The sequence below is a fragment of the Scleropages formosus genome, chromosome 15 (assembly GCF_900964775.1).
Source record: "Scleropages formosus chromosome 15, fSclFor1.1, whole genome shotgun sequence".
Lineage (NCBI taxonomy): Eukaryota > Metazoa > Chordata > Actinopteri > Osteoglossiformes > Osteoglossidae > Scleropages > Scleropages formosus.
In genome coordinates this window covers 27,587,851-27,605,543 of record NC_041820.1, presented here as the reverse complement: position 1 = coordinate 27,605,543, position 17,693 = coordinate 27,587,851, and the positions used below count along the sequence as shown (strand labels likewise).

The following is a 17,693-nucleotide window of genomic DNA, read 5'->3' as shown; positions in this document are numbered from 1 at the left end:
GAAAGACGGATTCTCATTAATTAACCATTTTGTGGTAAAACTAAGGCACACAAGGGTTCACATACTTTCAAGCAGCGCTGTATATGAGCCGGAAATGCAAAGGCTGCAGTTTAAGAGCAGTGTCAATTAATTTCACATTTCAGGGAATATTGCTTTGGCTGTTAACATGCATTTGTCATCTACGGTCGTTTCCTTTGTGCTGCTGCTCCGCGGCACACGGGTGCTTTGTGGACACTTTTCCCAGATTGATCCGAGCTTGGTTACTGGAAGAAGGAAGAGTTTTGTAAAACCATCCATCTTTTCGTCGCTGTCGATGTGTCCCAAAATGGCCTGACTCTCAGTCACTGCACTGTCCACAAATCACGCACAGCAGGGACTCGCAAAACACCTGTTTTTAACCTTTTCACCTCGACACCTTAGCAACGGCATCCACATCACTAAATACAGCACTAGGGACAAATGTGTTTCTTCAGAGAATATGCTTCAGATTAACACAATAATACAATGCCAGTGCTGGGATAATACTGTTTCTCTCTATTAATATTGTAACGGCACTGAGGGGAGTTATACCAGCATTGTGTAAAGAGAAGACATTGGTGTCAGAAGTGGGATGGGGCAGGACGATAAAAAGCTGGATACTGGAGCAGCTGAGCACCGAAGAGAAAGAGGAGAGAGCCTGGGGGCGCTAATCAGCCTGGGAAGGTTGGCTAGAAGTGCACGTCCTGGAGGAAAAGGGGTCCTCGGACTGAGTGCGTTATTTCCCTATGTGTCGGTGTTCGATAAAACATTCAAGATGAACGGTGCCTCTGCGTCCTTCTTCGCCCTATTGAAACCCACAGCGCTTGCACGCCACAGTATTAAAACATAAAACTTTTCATTTCAGTACGTATTGCTGCGTTAATATGTTTGTCCTGTAGAGTTAATTGACAGTGAATTTTACATAAACGTTTAAACCTTTTAACCCTGTTTGTAATATAAAGGTTTAGACGATTTTGTGAAATAAATTCTTCATATTTTTAAATAAGTACCTATGAGTTCACGTGACCCTTCCTAAGTGCGTAGCGGCCGGTAGTGACATGTTGAGGAACATGGAGTGTCCGCTTACTCAGGTATATAAGTGACTGGCAGGACATGTAAAGCATAAAATACAGCACAATCAGATGTACATGATCCTTGTGGTTTTTGGTACCATAATCTTAGAGCGAGCAACAACAACTGATACGGCAGGGATGATTGAAAAGTGCTCAGACTATATCTGTCGTTCTGCTCCTTGTCTCTGTTACGCAAACTTGATTCAACATTTCAGAAGTTTCTTGTCACACCTTCGGAGTAGTTGGACCAACTAGAAGCCAGTCCTGTTACTGAGGTGCTCTCGAAGCCTTTATTATTTGTTTGTTGTTATTATGGTCTTTATTATTATTACAATGTGTTTAACACCACTGTGCATCCACAACACACACGCAGTACAACCAGTGTTCATCACTTTCATTAACCACTTGTCCTGGTCAGGGTTGCGGACATCTGAAGCCTATCCTGCAATCACAAGAGACAAGGTTGGTGGGCATTACACCCTGGACAGTACAGCAGTCCATCACAGGGTAGCCAAACACACACACACACACACGCACACACTTACTACAGGCAAGTCAGCGTGTCCAACTGACCTGAGCTGCATGTGTTCTGATCAGGGTAAACCTAAGCAGAGAAGACTAGAATGTACTGTTTACACCTGTATAGGCACACACACTAAGCTGGTTTCAAACATACACCCACACACCCAAGATGCTGTGAGGTAACATTGTGACTTGCTGCAGCATTGTGCCAACCTTCAGTCTCAAAACTCTTCAGGCAACCCTGATAATATTCATTCATTCATTCATCCATCCATCCATCCATCCATCTCACTAATATTTCCAGTATTTCCAAAGGGTGCAAACATCTAAGAATTAGCAACAACTGGGGATGGATGTCATATTTTTACTCTCATGAGTCAATTTTGTAAAAACTGTCAATTGTAGAAGACTCATTCCAACATTAGAGGAAAGCTTGAAGATTGGGGTAAAAATCAGAAACCCTTTTTTTCATGTCTTCAAATATTTAAAATTTTAATTGTCAAAAACACTCTGAAAATTTGCGACAACCAGTCCCATTGAAGGGTGGGGTTCCCAAGGTGTGGAGATAGTCGTCCATGTTTTTGAATAGGTTTTCAGTAATGAATGAATTATTAATTCTTAATGAACTAACTAACTAACTAAACTAAATTTTAGTTTTCTTGACGTGGAGACACCAGGTACATTTTTAAACTTGGTAGAATGACTTCTGTGTATAAAAATATTTTGGCCCCATTTCTGGTTTTTAAACTTGACATTTATTGCTAAGGAAAAGTCAGAATCAATATTAATCATTATGTAGATGTCACATCATCCATCTTAATGTGTGTGCGTGTGTGTGTGTGTATTACAATAGCAATTGAAAAGTTACTTTGACCCAAAAAAAACAAATTTTACACAAATCACAAAAATGTTTGTTGTCCTCTTCAAATGACAGGACAAATTAGCAAATTTATTTCGATGTCCCTCAAACAAAATAAGTGTTGTGTTCCAAGCAGAGCGGCCTAATTGGTTGAATTTTCTCTATTTGAGAAAAAAAATTAAAGTAGTTTGGGGAATCGGTCAAGGCACCTGAAAAGGAACAGGAAAACAGAGTTTAAAAAACATACTAACAAACTCTTCTGTCTAGTTGTGTAGTGGATTCACTTATTAAATAAGTCATTTCTTTCTATACCTTAATTCAAAGTAATTTCGTAAAGTATACAGCTGCACTTGAAAAGGCAACCTTTATTTAACAGTAACAGGACCCAGATGGAAGAGCCCTGATCATAATCATAATCATCATAACAACCTTTTATTTACACTCTAATCTTATTAAATGCAAAGCATTTCATCCACATTTCTGGACAATCTGCCACGTTTTTTTTTTTGTTAAATAGTACAGCTGTATCTATACAATTATCATAGATTTCTAATAAAAATGTTCAATGCATATGCAGGCTGTACTGTATTTATTCTACATGGTTTGAGTTACTTTATTACCAATAATGCAACTGATTAATTTATCTTTTTGTGTTTGGACTGTGCAGGCTATGTGAGCTATTTTCAAACTTCCCTAAAACTTGAAAACAGAAATAAGCATATTGTTAGCATAGATACATTTCTGTGGTTTGATTCCCATCACCTTGAGAAATCTGAAAAAAGAAAAAAGGGCATGAAAAATATAGTCTAAATATCAACTGATGTTTATTTTTATTTATACAGAAAGATAAAACAAGAGCACATTTTTAATTTAAACTACATTAAAGTGTATTTCAATGTTTTTAAACATTTCAGCAGTTAAGCAGTTTTTTACTTATATACATTATTTACAGAAGAGCTACATTCTAGAACAGCTTTTTAACTAACATCTTTCCTGAAAGGAGCGAAAAGAATACGATGGTTTACTGAGCTTTTCAATGATGTGGAGAGAATTTTAATGTTCATCAGACTGTGGGAAATTCAGAGCCTGTTTATTCTGGAGAATGAGACCTTATCTGAGTTCGGTCACATACTTTTACAGAAACCGTTGTCAGCATTTATGTGAAAGCTGTATTTCAGCATTTCCCCATTGCTCACATATTTCTCAGTATATGAAAATGTTCTTTACACACTTGATTATACATATAGTTTTTTGTTTTGCCCCTCTACATACAGTATTTGTCAGAACTGAATATTTTTCTTTTGCCCCCTTCAGAACAGCGACTTCTCTAGATATGTTTCCAAGGACACGATGAATGGGACGCAGAAAGTAAAACTACGAAACAAGGGAAGAGTGTCACTGTTTCGAGTGCGATGTAGGGAATACATACAGTAGCTGCCGGCCTGGTTCACCGAAAGAGATGAACACTTGGCGTAATGGTTAAACAACATAGTTTATGTTCTATATCTCCACTTCGACATAATTGTATACTAGCCATAGTAAACAAGTGTTGATGTGCTGTATGGTAAAAAATTAAGAGTATGGCCACATTTTCTATCCTAAACTGCAGAACAGTGATTCTTTTCCCGCTTGAGTGAAATGACTGCTGGAGCGCTAACTATTTCCAGGCGTTCTCCCCGAAAAGAAGGCTAACTGCTGCAAAATGACTGACCGAACAAGAAGAAGAACGAAGAAAGACGAGGCGTGAGAAACACATTTACGTCGTTATGGAAACGGGTCTGAAACAGAAATATAACCAGGCAATGCCCGGTGCGGAAAGTAAATTCCAGGTACGCTTGGAAACAGGTGAGATTGAGAACAACGCAAAGACACGGCAAGATTTTAAAATGAGAAAGTCCTTTGTCTTTAAAAGGTGACAATCTTATTGACTCTTTTCCTCCTCAGCGGGATTTGACAGATCTCTGGGCTTGTCCTCGGGTGACTCTGTCTCCATCCTGCGCCCGGGCGTGTCGCAAGAAACCGTCCCCAGCACCTTGGCGTTGTGCTCCTGTGCTTTCGCCCTGAGCGCTGCGATGCTGTTCTCTCTCAGTTCCTCTTTGGAAATGGGCGATTTGCACTCTGCCCTCTTGTCCTCAGGCTCCCGCTCATCTGCTTTTTGGCTGACAGGTGGTGGGACAGTTTCTGGCTTCCCAGCAGTTTGGGCTGCTGCGCTCTCCAAGGACTTTTTGTGCATCCCTGCAAAGAATTGTGGGTACTCGGATTTAGACATGCGTCCTGTCATTGGAAAGCCATCTTGAACTGAAAGTAGTAAGCAAAGAAAGAGTCTGGATTAAGCTGCAGTATAGGAAGCATTAGGGTAAGAATCACAGATTTCTTTCTACGTTGAAAGTCCAAATGAAAGTGCAGGAATGAGGATGTGATGCCACTGATAATTACAGCGTATATGTCGATGTCGGGGGCGTGCGGTGGCGCAGCAGGTTTGGCCTGTGCCTGCTCTCCGGTGGGTCTGGGGTTCGAGTCCCGCTTGGGGTGCCTTGTGACGGACTGGCGTCCCGTCCGGGGTGTGTCCCCTCCCCCTCCGGCCTTGCGCCCTGTGTTGCCGGGTTAGGATCCGGCTTGCCGCGACCCGGCTTGGGACAAGCGGCTTAACCGTGTGTATCCTGATGTTTTATTATCAATGCTAGTTCCCGGAAGTGCTCAGGGCATAACTACCCAAGGCCAAAATTTTCTTAGATGTGTGTCCTTAATAATTCACCACAGGCAGCTTCCACTGCATGATAAACAATGATTGCAGTAATATTAGTTATTATCGTTATATGGACAGATGGAAAATATATCAAATACAGCCAAATTGCTAATTCCCTCTAATAAAACTGTCCTTGACATAACATGAACCAATATATTTAAAAAGCAAATTTAAAGCTCTTTAATACTTCATTATCTACTGAATTTTGTGTCATTATACCCTCAATTACTTCTTTCTTTGGAAGTGTTCAGAGCAAAAAAGTGCAGTATTTACATCTGCATTTTGTAGCTCTGAAATTCTGAATCAGGTTGACTTGTGGCGTTTAAATGATACTTCTCTCCAAAGCAACTTACAATTATTTACCCATTTATTCAGATGGGTAATTTTTAACTAGAGCAATTTAGGGTAAGTGCTTAAAGGTACCACAGCTGGAGGTGAGAGACAATCCTGTGACCTTTATGGCCAAAGGCAGAAGTTCTAATCACTATGCTATCACCTGCCCCACACATCTATAGGTAAAAGTATGGAAAAGAGCCATGTGGTGGCACAGCAGGTAGCACTGGTGCCTCACAGGTGCAGGCACTGCGTGTTCAGAGCTGTGTTAAAACCCAGCGTTGTTTGAATGGTATTTGTGTGTTTTGATGGTGAGACTCTAACAGATTTCGTGCTGCAGGCTTGCTCATGATTTATATGTGTTATATGTTTTGTATATATGTCATGTTTTGTATGCGATATACTGTGATTGTTTTTAAAATATCTGATGTCCTGTGGTTTTATCGCCCGTTAAATGAAATTGACACTTGCAGCTTTACATTTCATTTATCTGTCGTATTAATGAGTGAATGGAATTGTTGTTTGAATTTCGGGTGCCTGTCTCTAACCCCTAACTTTAATAGTTTACAAAGCTGGGAAAAAGTGTTTTTTCCCCATGTTCTTATGGGTTTCTTAACAGGGCCGCAGTTTATGCCCACAGTTCATGATACGGAAGATGTGTTTCAGGCATCTCTAGTGTGTGACCTTGTGTGTAACATTGTGCTGCTGTATAAACAGAATATTTATTGTATGTAGTTTTAGTATATTTAGCACTATAAGTGTCCCTGGACAAAGGTATCAGGTGAAATAATAGATGATAATTACTTTATGTCACTTGGAGAAATGCATCTGCTAAATGAAAAAATGTAAATGCAAGGCGCCTCTGTCATGATGTGCCCAAGTATGGGGGTCGGCTGTGCAAGAGGGGAGCCAACCAGTCCAATTGAATCAAGACTACACTGGCTGAATAATAGATGTGGGGCCGGTGCGTGCGGGATGGCATCACTGGAAAAAATTTTAATCTGAGACATCACATTGATTTACGACAATCAATGGACTGATGCCAGAGACAAAACCCGTAATCTAAATGCATTAGCGTAGATGAGCGGTGTGACAAGGAGCGCGATCACCACAATGGCTACGCTACACACCGCATGCCACAAACTCAGCTGTTGTTTAGGTTTCCACACAAGCCAGTCACAGAATCCTATAATTAAGTAAAACAATTTTTTTATGATTTCAGATATCAGTGCTGAGATTTGCAGTGGAATGCAGCTGTGAACTATGTCTTATTTTTCTCCCAGGGAAGAAAAATATTTCTCAGGAGCCTTACATAGCTTGTCAAGTGCGCAAAACATGGAGTACGGTGGACACAGGAGGGATGGATAGAAACAGAGGTGAGAATGGACGAGGCCAAATAGTGCAGTGACGTACCGAGGAGCCAGGGGGCACAGGACTCCATAATGCCGTCCTTGGCAGACTTGAGGATGGACTCGGGCAAGGGTATCGAGTGGCGGACCATAGCGCCGTACAGTCCGTACTCGGCCATCACGCTGCTGCGGCCCCAGCACTTCTCCCGCTTCCTCCACTTGGCCCGGCGATTCTGGAACCAGACCTGCTCAAAGAGACCGTGCGGCCCATCACTCATCGGCACCGTCGAGAGAAGTCTGCAGGAGCACTGACTCTAGCAATGGTATCCAGAAAAAACACCAGTAAAACCATCACCGAGCACAAGCCACGTGAAGCTGCGCCAGAATGAATATTAATCAAACCGGTGTCAGACGTTGTAACGCACACGAAGAACAGCACAACGACAGCGATCGCTGTCATTAGTCACATGAGCTCAGACCCGTTCATGTCGGCACTGAACCTGCATCCGGAAGAACCAGCATCACGCAGCTGGACTCGTGCCGACATTTAAAAACCCATCATGTAACAGACAGGTGACAGCACCTCTTAACAACTCCAGAGTTCCAGCTAACCAGCAAAGTTCCAGGAATATACCAGTTACCGAAAAACACTGTGATGCGTGAAGGGTTAGATAGATAGATAGATAGATAGATAGATAGATAGATAGATAGATAGATAGATAGATAGATAGACACAAACACAAAGAACAAAGACTCACAAGAAGGTCTGACATGTCTAGCATTAAGAAACACTCAACTTCTTACTACAATGACATAAAAATACATTCTCCCCTCATGACGGAGTTCAGTTACAGCTTATGAACTCTTATGAAAATATTATATACCGTTACAACTGCATTTTTGCCATATTGTCGTCATTTTGTGTCCACAATGGATTTTTTTTATTCACTTCCTACTGTGTCTCTTGTGCATCAAAGCACAGTCACTGTTTCTTCCATAGCAAAACCAACTCTATATTTATAACTATATCCACTTCTTACATGCTTTCACAGCGACAATCTCAACCAATCACAAACCTTGACTGAAGTAAGTATAATATGGTAGAGTAGTGCTTACAGCTACTTCCTTTGGACCCAAAGATCACCGGTTCAACTCCCACCTTCACCTATAGTACCGTAGAGCAAGGTACTTACCCTAAATTGCTCCAATAAAATTACGCACCTGTATAAATGGGTAAACAGTTGGAAGTTGCTTTGGGGAGAAAAAGCATCAGCTAAATGAGTAAATGTAATATCAACAGTGAAATAAATTTAATTTACTTACCTGATGCTTTTACCCAAAACTTAAAATGTTTAGATTTGTGAAAAGTTTCATGCATTTACTCAGCAAGATTATTTTTAAGGCAGAAAATCATGGTAAGTACCTTGCTCATGGACACTACAGCAGGAGATGGGATCAGACATTCATTAGTAGTGCTACACAGCATCATCACATCATCTGTGTGCTTTGCAAACATCTTATGAATTTTACATTCACATTTACATTTATTCATTTGGCAGACGCTTTTCTACAAAGCGACGTGCATCTCAGAGAAAATACAATATGTGCATTACATTAGGAGAAAAAGATATAGCTGCAGATGTATGACTCTTAAGTACAGTCAGTTTCCTTCACCACATGCACCGATGTTCAACATACATACTACATCATAAAACTTTACCAGAATATTGACGATTCCTAATCAGCTTCCTAATAGTTTTTTATTTTGAGATAAATATAAACTTTTACGTTACATTGCAGGAGTGGCTCTGTAAAGGATTGAGCCGCGCATGATCATGATCATTTACACCTTACATGAACTTAAGAGATGATGGGTGAAGTGAGTGTGGAAGAGGTGAGTTTTAAGATCCTTTTTAAATGTGGACAGAGATTCAGCAGTTCTGAGTGGGGGGGGGGGGGGGGGTCGTTCCACCACAACGGAGCCAAGACCCAAGAACTTCCGGCTAATTTCATTTCTTTATATCATAAACATCCATGAGGCCAATTATGAGAATGTTTCCATCCTTGATGTACCTTGCCACATTCCCTATAAATCCAGAATAGACCCCAAACCTCTTCAACACTGTGCTTGTCAGGCAGTTATTGATAATTAATTAATCAAAATGTCACATTAAAAGTAAAGCTAGAAATAAGACTTTTGTAGGAAATATTATAAAAATGTCTTGGTATTATTTTTCTAAAGCATAAAAATACCATTTATTTTGGTATTTTAACTGAGGTGACACTTTTTACCTAGGAACTAATCTGACCCCATCACAATCACTAATGGAGTAATTTCAAGGAGCAAATGAACACCATTATGCAGTTAATGGATGTAATAAACTGTTAATTCTATCATTTTACTTATTGATTGATTTATGCATTTATGTGCTTGCTTCAGCAGGTAGAGGGTGCAGGTCACAAAATATGGCTATAACATAATCTTAATGTACATGACGTTATGGAATAATGTTTGCCTTTTGCTACCACACCTTAAAATGCGGTGTGCACACACACACACACACACACACACACACACACACACACACACACACACACACTACCAATCTGGTTGTACAGTGGATTGATGGCCAGTGGCGTATCGAGATGTTTAACCTCGCCACTGCATGCTGTTTGACTCCCTCCCTCCCTGCCTCCCACAGGCTGCTGGAGCCTTGGGCTATCTGTCAGAGATCCCCAGAAGTCCAAATTGATTTTCACACCACCAGCATGATGTTTAGCCACTGCTCTTCTTGGGATGCTTACGGTGGGATACAGCGCATGGTAAATGAGGGGAGGGGGAGCTCTGCAGCAAGTGTGTCTGGGTATGTGTGTCAGATTAGTGTCCGTGTCAGACATTAAATTAAAAATTATCAAAACCATTTTGAAGCCTTCTTTGCCGGTAATTCTGATGATAGCCTATCTTGCACAAGAGATGGGTTCCTGATGAAAAATTGCTTCTGCAGCAAAGCGAGGGGAAGCGCGGAGAGGGGCGACCTCTGGGGCAGGCGAAGGCTGATTGAAAAATAAGTTAATTTCAAGCCCAATCGATGGTCGACAGGCGCGCAAATATCACGGGAAATTAAACTAGCGGGGCCCGGGGGAGCTGCGCCATTGACCCATGCTAATTAATTCAATGTAGTTATTTCATTTTGTACCCCCTCCGCAGCCCAGCCCGGCCCAGCCCGGCCCAGCCCAGCCCAGCGCGGCCCGGCCCACCCCCAGCCCACCCCCAGCCCACCCCCAGCCCAGTCCCGAGACGGCCTTTCCCCGGGGACCCCGGCGGGCTCATCTCATTTAACTAATTACACTCGATGAGAAAATTGGGTGTTAATTTTGTGCGGGTCGAATCGGCGTCTATTTATTTATTTATTTGTTTGTTTTTTCTTTTATTTTATTTTACTTTAGCACGCAGAGCCGCACGGAAAGCGGAATTGAAGCGCCGCGCGGCGCGACAGATGGACGGACCGGGTCGCAGCAGCGTCGCCTCGCGCCCCCCTCGCAGCGCAGCTCCACTGCGGAAGGTGACACGCGACGCGCGCGAGGGGGCGGCTGAGCGACCGGCTCGTGCGGTTGGGGCCACCAGGAGGACGCGAAGCAACACACATCGCACACACACCGCACACACACCGCACACGCTACCACCTCGCACCGCGCGCTACACACGTGATGCGTCAGCAGCGCGAACTGGTGTCTAACTGGACGTTCGCGGAAATCAGTGCAAAAATGCTGCTGCCTTCAGAAACAGACAGTGAGCTGTTTATAATTCCGCATTATCGCCTTTTAATACTGCATTCTTACATAATTTCAAAGATAAAAAAATCCTTACTATAAATTATTTCGCATCAGTTATATATATGTATATTATTTATATCTTCTATAATATTTATTTTAACCTTTATGCTTACATTAATTTTAGCTTTAATTATTGTGTATTTAGGCCCATATATAAATCTATAAATTAGAAGGACTGTAATTTTAACTTCTTGGTCGTTTTTCTGAATTAAAAAATAAAATTACTCTATATAACTATACTCTTAATGTATTGGATACACTAAACATTGCTAGACATAAATATAAGATTTGTTCAAGGAAACAGTTTGCAAGATTTTTCAGTAACGCACCAACTATTTTTTCCTCAGTTCTTCTGATATTTGTGTGCCAGTTCTCTACATATTTCTGGTACATCTCGAAGTTTTCTAGTTTTTTTTTTTTTTTTAAACTTGCTTGGTGTAGATATATGTACATTTTATGCACATACACATAAATAGATATGTCAGGGTGTGTGCGCGCGCGCGCGCATGCTGCACGTGACTGCTGCTGCGTCTAACGTTGGTGTTTCTGTTTCGAATGCGAGTTAGCGGTGCTGCTAACCAAGAATGACTATTTTTACCGGATGCTTCACTGTTGCCAAATAAACTGCAGCAGTCCGAACATATAGTTTCACTTTAAAAAGACAACAATGACCAGACAGATTTGCTCCCACCCAAAACGGGTTGTTAATATAAGACTGCAGCTTAAGGTATACTGACAAATGCAGAAACCATTGCATGGAGATGCCCATGGAGATGGAGATAGCCATGGAGATGCCCAGGGAAATAGCCATGGAGATGCCTTTGGAAATAGCCATGGAGATGCCTATGGAGATGACCATGCAGAGGCCCATGGAGATGCTCATGGAGAAGGGATCAGCACACTGTGGCGTGTACTCCTCTGCTGCCACACAGCTATGACCACTTGTGTGAGCAATTCTGCAATGGAAATGTCATTTTAACTCAATGTAAGTGTTTCGGTGTGTTTGAAGATGTTGTGTGTATGCAGTGCCGACCCACTCGCGATCACTCTTCCGTTACTGCACCTCGTGCACACTGATGATGTCTCACCCCAGAACTTAGGATACAGGCAGGATAGAAATGAACGCAGAGCCCTCTTTGCTACAGCGCTGCCACTTGTGCACAAGTTTGAAAGAAGAACACAGCAGTGGAGGACTGTTTTCCTCCTTTTATGGGTTTGCCTTTTGCTTCTTAGTTTTGAATTTGCAGTAAACTGGATACATATTCATTCATTCGTTCGTTCTATAATGCCAGTTGGATTCTTCACACACACACACACACACACACACACACACACACACACTTGCATGCGACATAAACTGTACATTTTAAAGGGAAAATTCGAAGGCCAGTTTCAAAGGCGAATTTAAATGTCCATTTTTTCCTCTCCTCACTCAACCCCCGGACGCATACACACAAACACACTCGAACACACACGAACACACACGAACACACACCGCAGTCACTGGTTTTCGTTTCCAGAACTACACACAGTCCGCGATGGAGCTCCACACTCGGTAAAGGGAGGGACAGATACCTGTATCCTGTCCTCCGGCAGCTCCGTCTTCATGGCCAGCATCTCCCGAGCGTACACGTCCGGGTAGTGAGCCTCGTTGAAGGCCTTCTCCAGCTCCTCCAGCTGGTACGAGGTGAAGATGGTTCTGGAGGAAAGCAGGACCCGTCAAGAATGAACATGACATCATGTGCTTTGCTCAGAAATACAAGCCAGAGGGGTGAGTCTTCGCACCTATTTCGACCCGATTTACTCTTGTAAAAATGTGTCATTTAAAACAAGAAAACATGATTATTTCATGAAAATTTAAATATGAGCATGGAAAAAATTTAAAATTTAAAAGGTGAAATCCTAAAAGAGAATTTAAAAAATATCGTGAAATGGCCCGCTACATTTCTTCATAGCGAAAACGTAAAAGGCGAGAAACAAAAATTAATTTTCAATAATGAAAAAACTGCTCCATATGCCAAATAAATCTCATTTTGTAATATTGTAATGTATTTGTCTTCCTTGTGGGGAAAAAAAGGTCCAAACGATGCTCTTGTGTTTTATTGCTGCTGCGTTTCACTGTGGGATTTTTAAATGATAATTATGTGTCTCTTTCTCCTAACGTAAATGTACAGATTGTATTTCTCTGAGATGTACGTCGATATGATATAATGATAGAAAATCCACAAACGTTTAGCTTCATGGTGTACAGCTGGGAAATGATGTGAATAAACCTGGACGAGTTTCCCTCACAAAAAGGCCAAAAGGCTTCTCACACACACACACACACACACACACGCACACACACCTTCCTTTGAGTATGTAACACCCCCAGGCAGCGCCACACTTGAAGAGCTCACAGATCAGAAAGACGGAATTTATTTCCACTTTGGTGAAGGCAAGTAAGCGAAAAACTCCTAGAAAGAATTTCTCCCAACATTTTTTCCTGCTATCATCATTTTATATTTTAACTTGGACGCTTTTTTTTTTTAAACGAATGACCAAATAAAATAGAGGGATAGACCGGATTAATCAAACGTGGCCCTGTTCTGATGTATTTTTGTGCATAATCCCAGGGATATCAATCTCATTTAATGCAACCACCGAACGAATTACGGAAGATTTGGGGCGCAGAACTCCTGGTTTCCTTGGTGATAAACCCTCGACGTGATGAGCTACGGGGGACCTGGGTTCGACAGGTGGAATGGGGCGAAAGCACACAGAGGGTCAAAAAGTCCCCTTCCCTTTACTTTTTTATTTCACCTATTATCAGATCTGTGCTTCCCTGACTAAAACGAGCTCTTCTATAGAATATAAAACACTTTATATTGATTATGATATTAAAGAAATACGATTTGCGTTTAAATATATTGTTTTTTTATCACACTAAAATCGAATTGATATGAGCATTATTGTAAATTGTCAAAGCATCTTGTTGTGAAACATGTACACTGAGCACATAATTAGAAATAGAGATAAAATGTAATCATTTTAAAGTGTTAAAATATCTATATTTAAAAATGATATTTTAAAAGCATCTCCCACATATCAGCACTGAAGAGATATTAGATGTATAAAGGTGAACTGAAACAATTTATTTAAGGAAAAGCACGTTGATCGCAGTTTGTACAGTTTATATTTTTGCCTGTAAATTCATATTCGAATTAATGTTTTATCCCAGTGTTGCATTTTATATTGGTTATGTCTTCTTTTTTATTCGTTTTTTAATAAACATTTTACTCAGTGAAATTAAAAAATTAAACCCTAACTAAAGTAACTAACTAAAAAAATTTAATAACGTGATGTCAGTATTACTTTCATACGTTGCACCATAAAATCCCCGATATTTAACTGTGAAACTGTCAGGAGACATGAGGTCGTGTGTGAACGACGAGTGTTTACCGGTGTCGCCTCTTCTTCCTTTTCTTGCTCTGGCTCAATGAAGACTTTGATAACTTTCTTTCACTCGAAGACACATCTTCAGAATCTGTGCGAGATGAAAACAGGAGTTATAACTGTAGTGGTACGAAAATAAAAAAAAAAAAAACAAAACCCTACTGCTTTGTTAAAAGTACAGTATAATATATACAGTATAAATATATATATTTTAAATCGCAGAGTTGTATAAAAAGCATTTTAAAAAGGAAAAACATAGTAAGCCTAATATTTACATTTCTAACAATTTTCTAATTTTTCTTAATTAAATTTCAGGATATAAATACCAAACAAACTATGGCTTAGCACCGTTTTAATTTTAACTGTAGTGAATATAAAACCTCGAAAAGTTAGCTGGGTGTGTTTCTTAGGTAATGATGAACTCTTGAGCTTCGTATTGACAGCATAACCAGCCCACGTTCATTATAGCACAATCACACGTCGTCATACTAACTCTGTTCTACTCTTTTGTCATTTTTACTCTATTTTTCATATAAACCAAGTGTAATAAAATAAACAAAAAATTTAAGTTGCTATTTTTGTCTTGTTTTGTATACCGTAAAATACACAATGTCCTAAAATAGTAATTTAATATATACTTATTTATATTACTCATAAATGCCATATAAATACTGTGGTATTTTATAATGAAAAATTGATCATTTTGCCATATAGTGTTTATTTTGCAAAAAATAAAAATAAAAAACAGAAAAAAATGTTTGACCATTGAAAATAAAGAACGAAAAGCATTCCCCCCCTCCCCCCCCCGTGAAACCCTTTGGAAATCACGGTCCCTTTCTGCGTGTGTGTGTGTGTGTGTGTGTGTGTGTGTGTGTGTGTGTGTGTGACAGACAGAGAGAGGGAGACACCGCGTGTGTGTGTGTGTGTGTGTGTGTGTGTGTGTGTGTACCTGAGCTAGGGGTCTGTCCGGCCTCCCGCGCTCCGGCTGCTCTGTCCAGCGGCTGCAGGTGAACCTTCTGCGCGTCCAGCACCTCCAGAAAGGCGGGTTGGCTGTAGAACGAGGGGATTCCTCCAGGGCCGATTAATCCCATCCCGACCCCCACGCCCACCCCGACCCCCACGCCGACTCCCACGCCAGCGGGGCTGAGCACGGACCTGGCGGCCAGCAGGTGCGCCCCGGGCGGCAAGGACTCGAGCGCGCTGCGGGGGGCCGCGGGGGGCTCTTTATTCAAGCCCAGGATCTCCTGGATGCCGAATCCGGTGCACCGCGGAGGGTGTGAGCCGCCGTTCTTGGACGGCTGTCGGCTGTTGCCCCCCGTGACCGTGTCCTCCGGGGGGGACACTGTCTTCGCTTTGCTGACACTCTCCGACAGCAGGGCCCCTTCTTTACCTGTCATGGTGTGTGTGTCGACTGAGCTCCTAGTCCTTCTTCGCCCCACACACACACTGGTCCCCAGTGCACCCACCCTCCGCTACGAAATGCTCATGATCCCCTAGAAATTCCCTTTTTATCCAACAGGTCCGTCCCGGCGCGGGTCAGAGCGGGCAGCCAATCAGCGGCCAGGAGGCGAGGAGAAATTCCAGAGGAAACGGGTCCGCGCGGGGACGGACGGACGGCGCACGCGTCGCAGCACACACACGTTACACACGCGTTACACACGCGTTACACACGCTATTGAAAGAAGGAAATGAAATGCAGGCAGCTCCGTGTGTCCCGGGCCGGAGCCGGCTTCGGGTCCGTGGACGGCTCTCGCTTATGTGAACTTAAGTTGATGTAGAAAAGGTGTCCGAGCAGAGACAGGGACAGGAATGAATGAATGGACCGGAGGATGCAGATGATGCAGATGATGCAGATGATGCAGATGATGACGGACTGAACCAAAAAGTCCCCTTTCGGTCATCAGGCTCAGGACTTCACTCCGTGGCATGATCGGGCGACCAGCAGCAGCAGCAGCAATGTCCTCTTTGTAATAATTTCATAAAGCCAGAATGCGCTACGGGAAGGTAACAATAAAATGAAATGAATATAACAGCACAACAACAATAATAATAACAACAACAATAATAATAATAATAATAATAATAATAATAATAATGCGCTTTTCATGAATGACAGCCATAAAAAGTAGAAATTCTGTTTTAAAAAGCACTAGAAATTATCGATTTTAAAAACTCGTTATTTTAGGTCGTGATATACACGTTGCTCTTATAACTCGAACATACAGAACTAAAATATTATTGATGTTTTTTTCGAGAAATTTTACCCGTGCGGAATATCTATGTATATGTATTAATGCTTCCTGGCTGAAAATATAAAATTGCGCACTGCGAACGGTCGAGGGACCCTGTGAAACGCCGGTGAATTTCTGGCAGACCCCGTCAAGTGGAAAAATTAGCAGATAATTAAAACTCTGTGGAATATCCAGAGCTGGAGCGACACTCTTGTTTCTGCCTCCAAATAATTAAAGATAAAAGCTGCGTTTTGCTTACTGAAGGCTGACGGAGTATTGATGAAAAATATTGAAAAATAGCCTAAATCCTCCTGGAACACACTGGAAATAAAACAGAAACGAGAACATCCGCACAATGGGGTGTGCGCGTTGTGGAATCGGCCTGTAATTGTCAATAACTGTACAAATGTGAATAATTCATAATCGGCGTCATCTGATCAAGGCTCCGTGTCCGATGATCATCAAGTGTGTGAAGTTCCAGAGAAGTCCTGCATCCATCCACGCTGGACCGCGAAGGAAGGGCCCTTCATTTAAGCAGCTGGGATAATTTGGCTCTGCAAATTATAATACAGCGATGAAAAACAACAGTTTTGCAAAATCCGCCAACATTATAACAGGTCTATGATGGCATTACAATTGGCGAGCCAAGATCATGGGAGTCATTATTTAAGAATGTATTTTGCTGTATTTGATCGAACATATTTCGAACACGCAGGTTACGTAATTATGGAATCACTCCTGTGGTTATCCTTATTTGTACTTGTCATTCTAATGGGTTTTTTCCATTTTCTATTCTAATCCACGGCGCAATCCCAAGCAATTATACCGTAAAAGCTTTGCTGCTATGTTTTTCATATATCAAAAGTCGCTTATTTTTTGGATAAAGACATTCTGTTTATTTTTAATATTTTAATGGAAGACTCAGATTACTGCAGTTAAAGTCTTATTTAGATAAATTTCATTTGGTTCATTTAAATACACGGTTCGAAACACAAGCATTCAGTTCAGTTCACCACATCACACTTCATGTATAATTCACAGTTTGTACTGGCAGAGAAATATTCAATATCTCTGGTGCACTTGTGTGTGTGTGTGTGTGTGTGTGTGTGTGTGTGTGTGTGTGTGTGTGTGTGTGTGTGTGTTTTAAATCAAATTTCTCTTTCGTGATGTGAAATTATTGTATTTTCGTGTGAGTAAAGAACTGGTGGGTCTTGAAGAAGGTTTTCTAGGCGGACTGCTTGGAAATATGAATGGAAAAAGAGGTGTGGAGTAAAAATCAATAAGAAGTGCAGT

General features: G+C 41.5%; 1 protein-coding gene across 1 annotated transcript; it reads right to left on the bottom strand.

The window, feature by feature from the left end:
• Window positions 1-3,524: 3,524 nt before the first annotated feature.
• Window positions 3,525-15,825, bottom strand: vsx2 (visual system homeobox 2). Its single transcript, XM_029258671.1, has 5 exons — window positions 15,119-15,825; window positions 14,176-14,260; window positions 12,310-12,433; window positions 6,965-7,145; window positions 3,525-4,707 (listed from the first exon to the last, which is right to left on the bottom strand). Exons 1-5 carry the CDS (start codon window positions 15,564-15,566, stop codon window positions 4,394-4,396), a joined length of 1,152 nt encoding a protein of 383 aa, XP_029114504.1. The 5' UTR covers window positions 15,567-15,825; the 3' UTR covers window positions 3,525-4,393.
• Between the last annotated feature and the right edge of the window lie 1,868 nt (window positions 15,826-17,693).

Excerpts from the sequence above, each read along its gene's own strand:
- vsx2 (XM_029258671.1), bottom strand. The coding sequence starts at position 15,566 with ATGACAGGTAAAGAAGGGGCCCTGCTGTCGGAGAGTGTCAGCAAAGCG. Across the intron at positions 14,261-15,118 it reads CGGACAGACCCCTAGCTCAG|ATTCTGAAGATGTGTCTTCG; the intron begins GTACACACACAC and ends CATCTCGCACAG. Across the intron at positions 7,146-12,309 it reads TGCCGGAGGACAGGATACAG|GTCTGGTTCCAGAATCGCCG; the intron begins GTATCTGTCCCT and ends CTCTTTGAGCAG.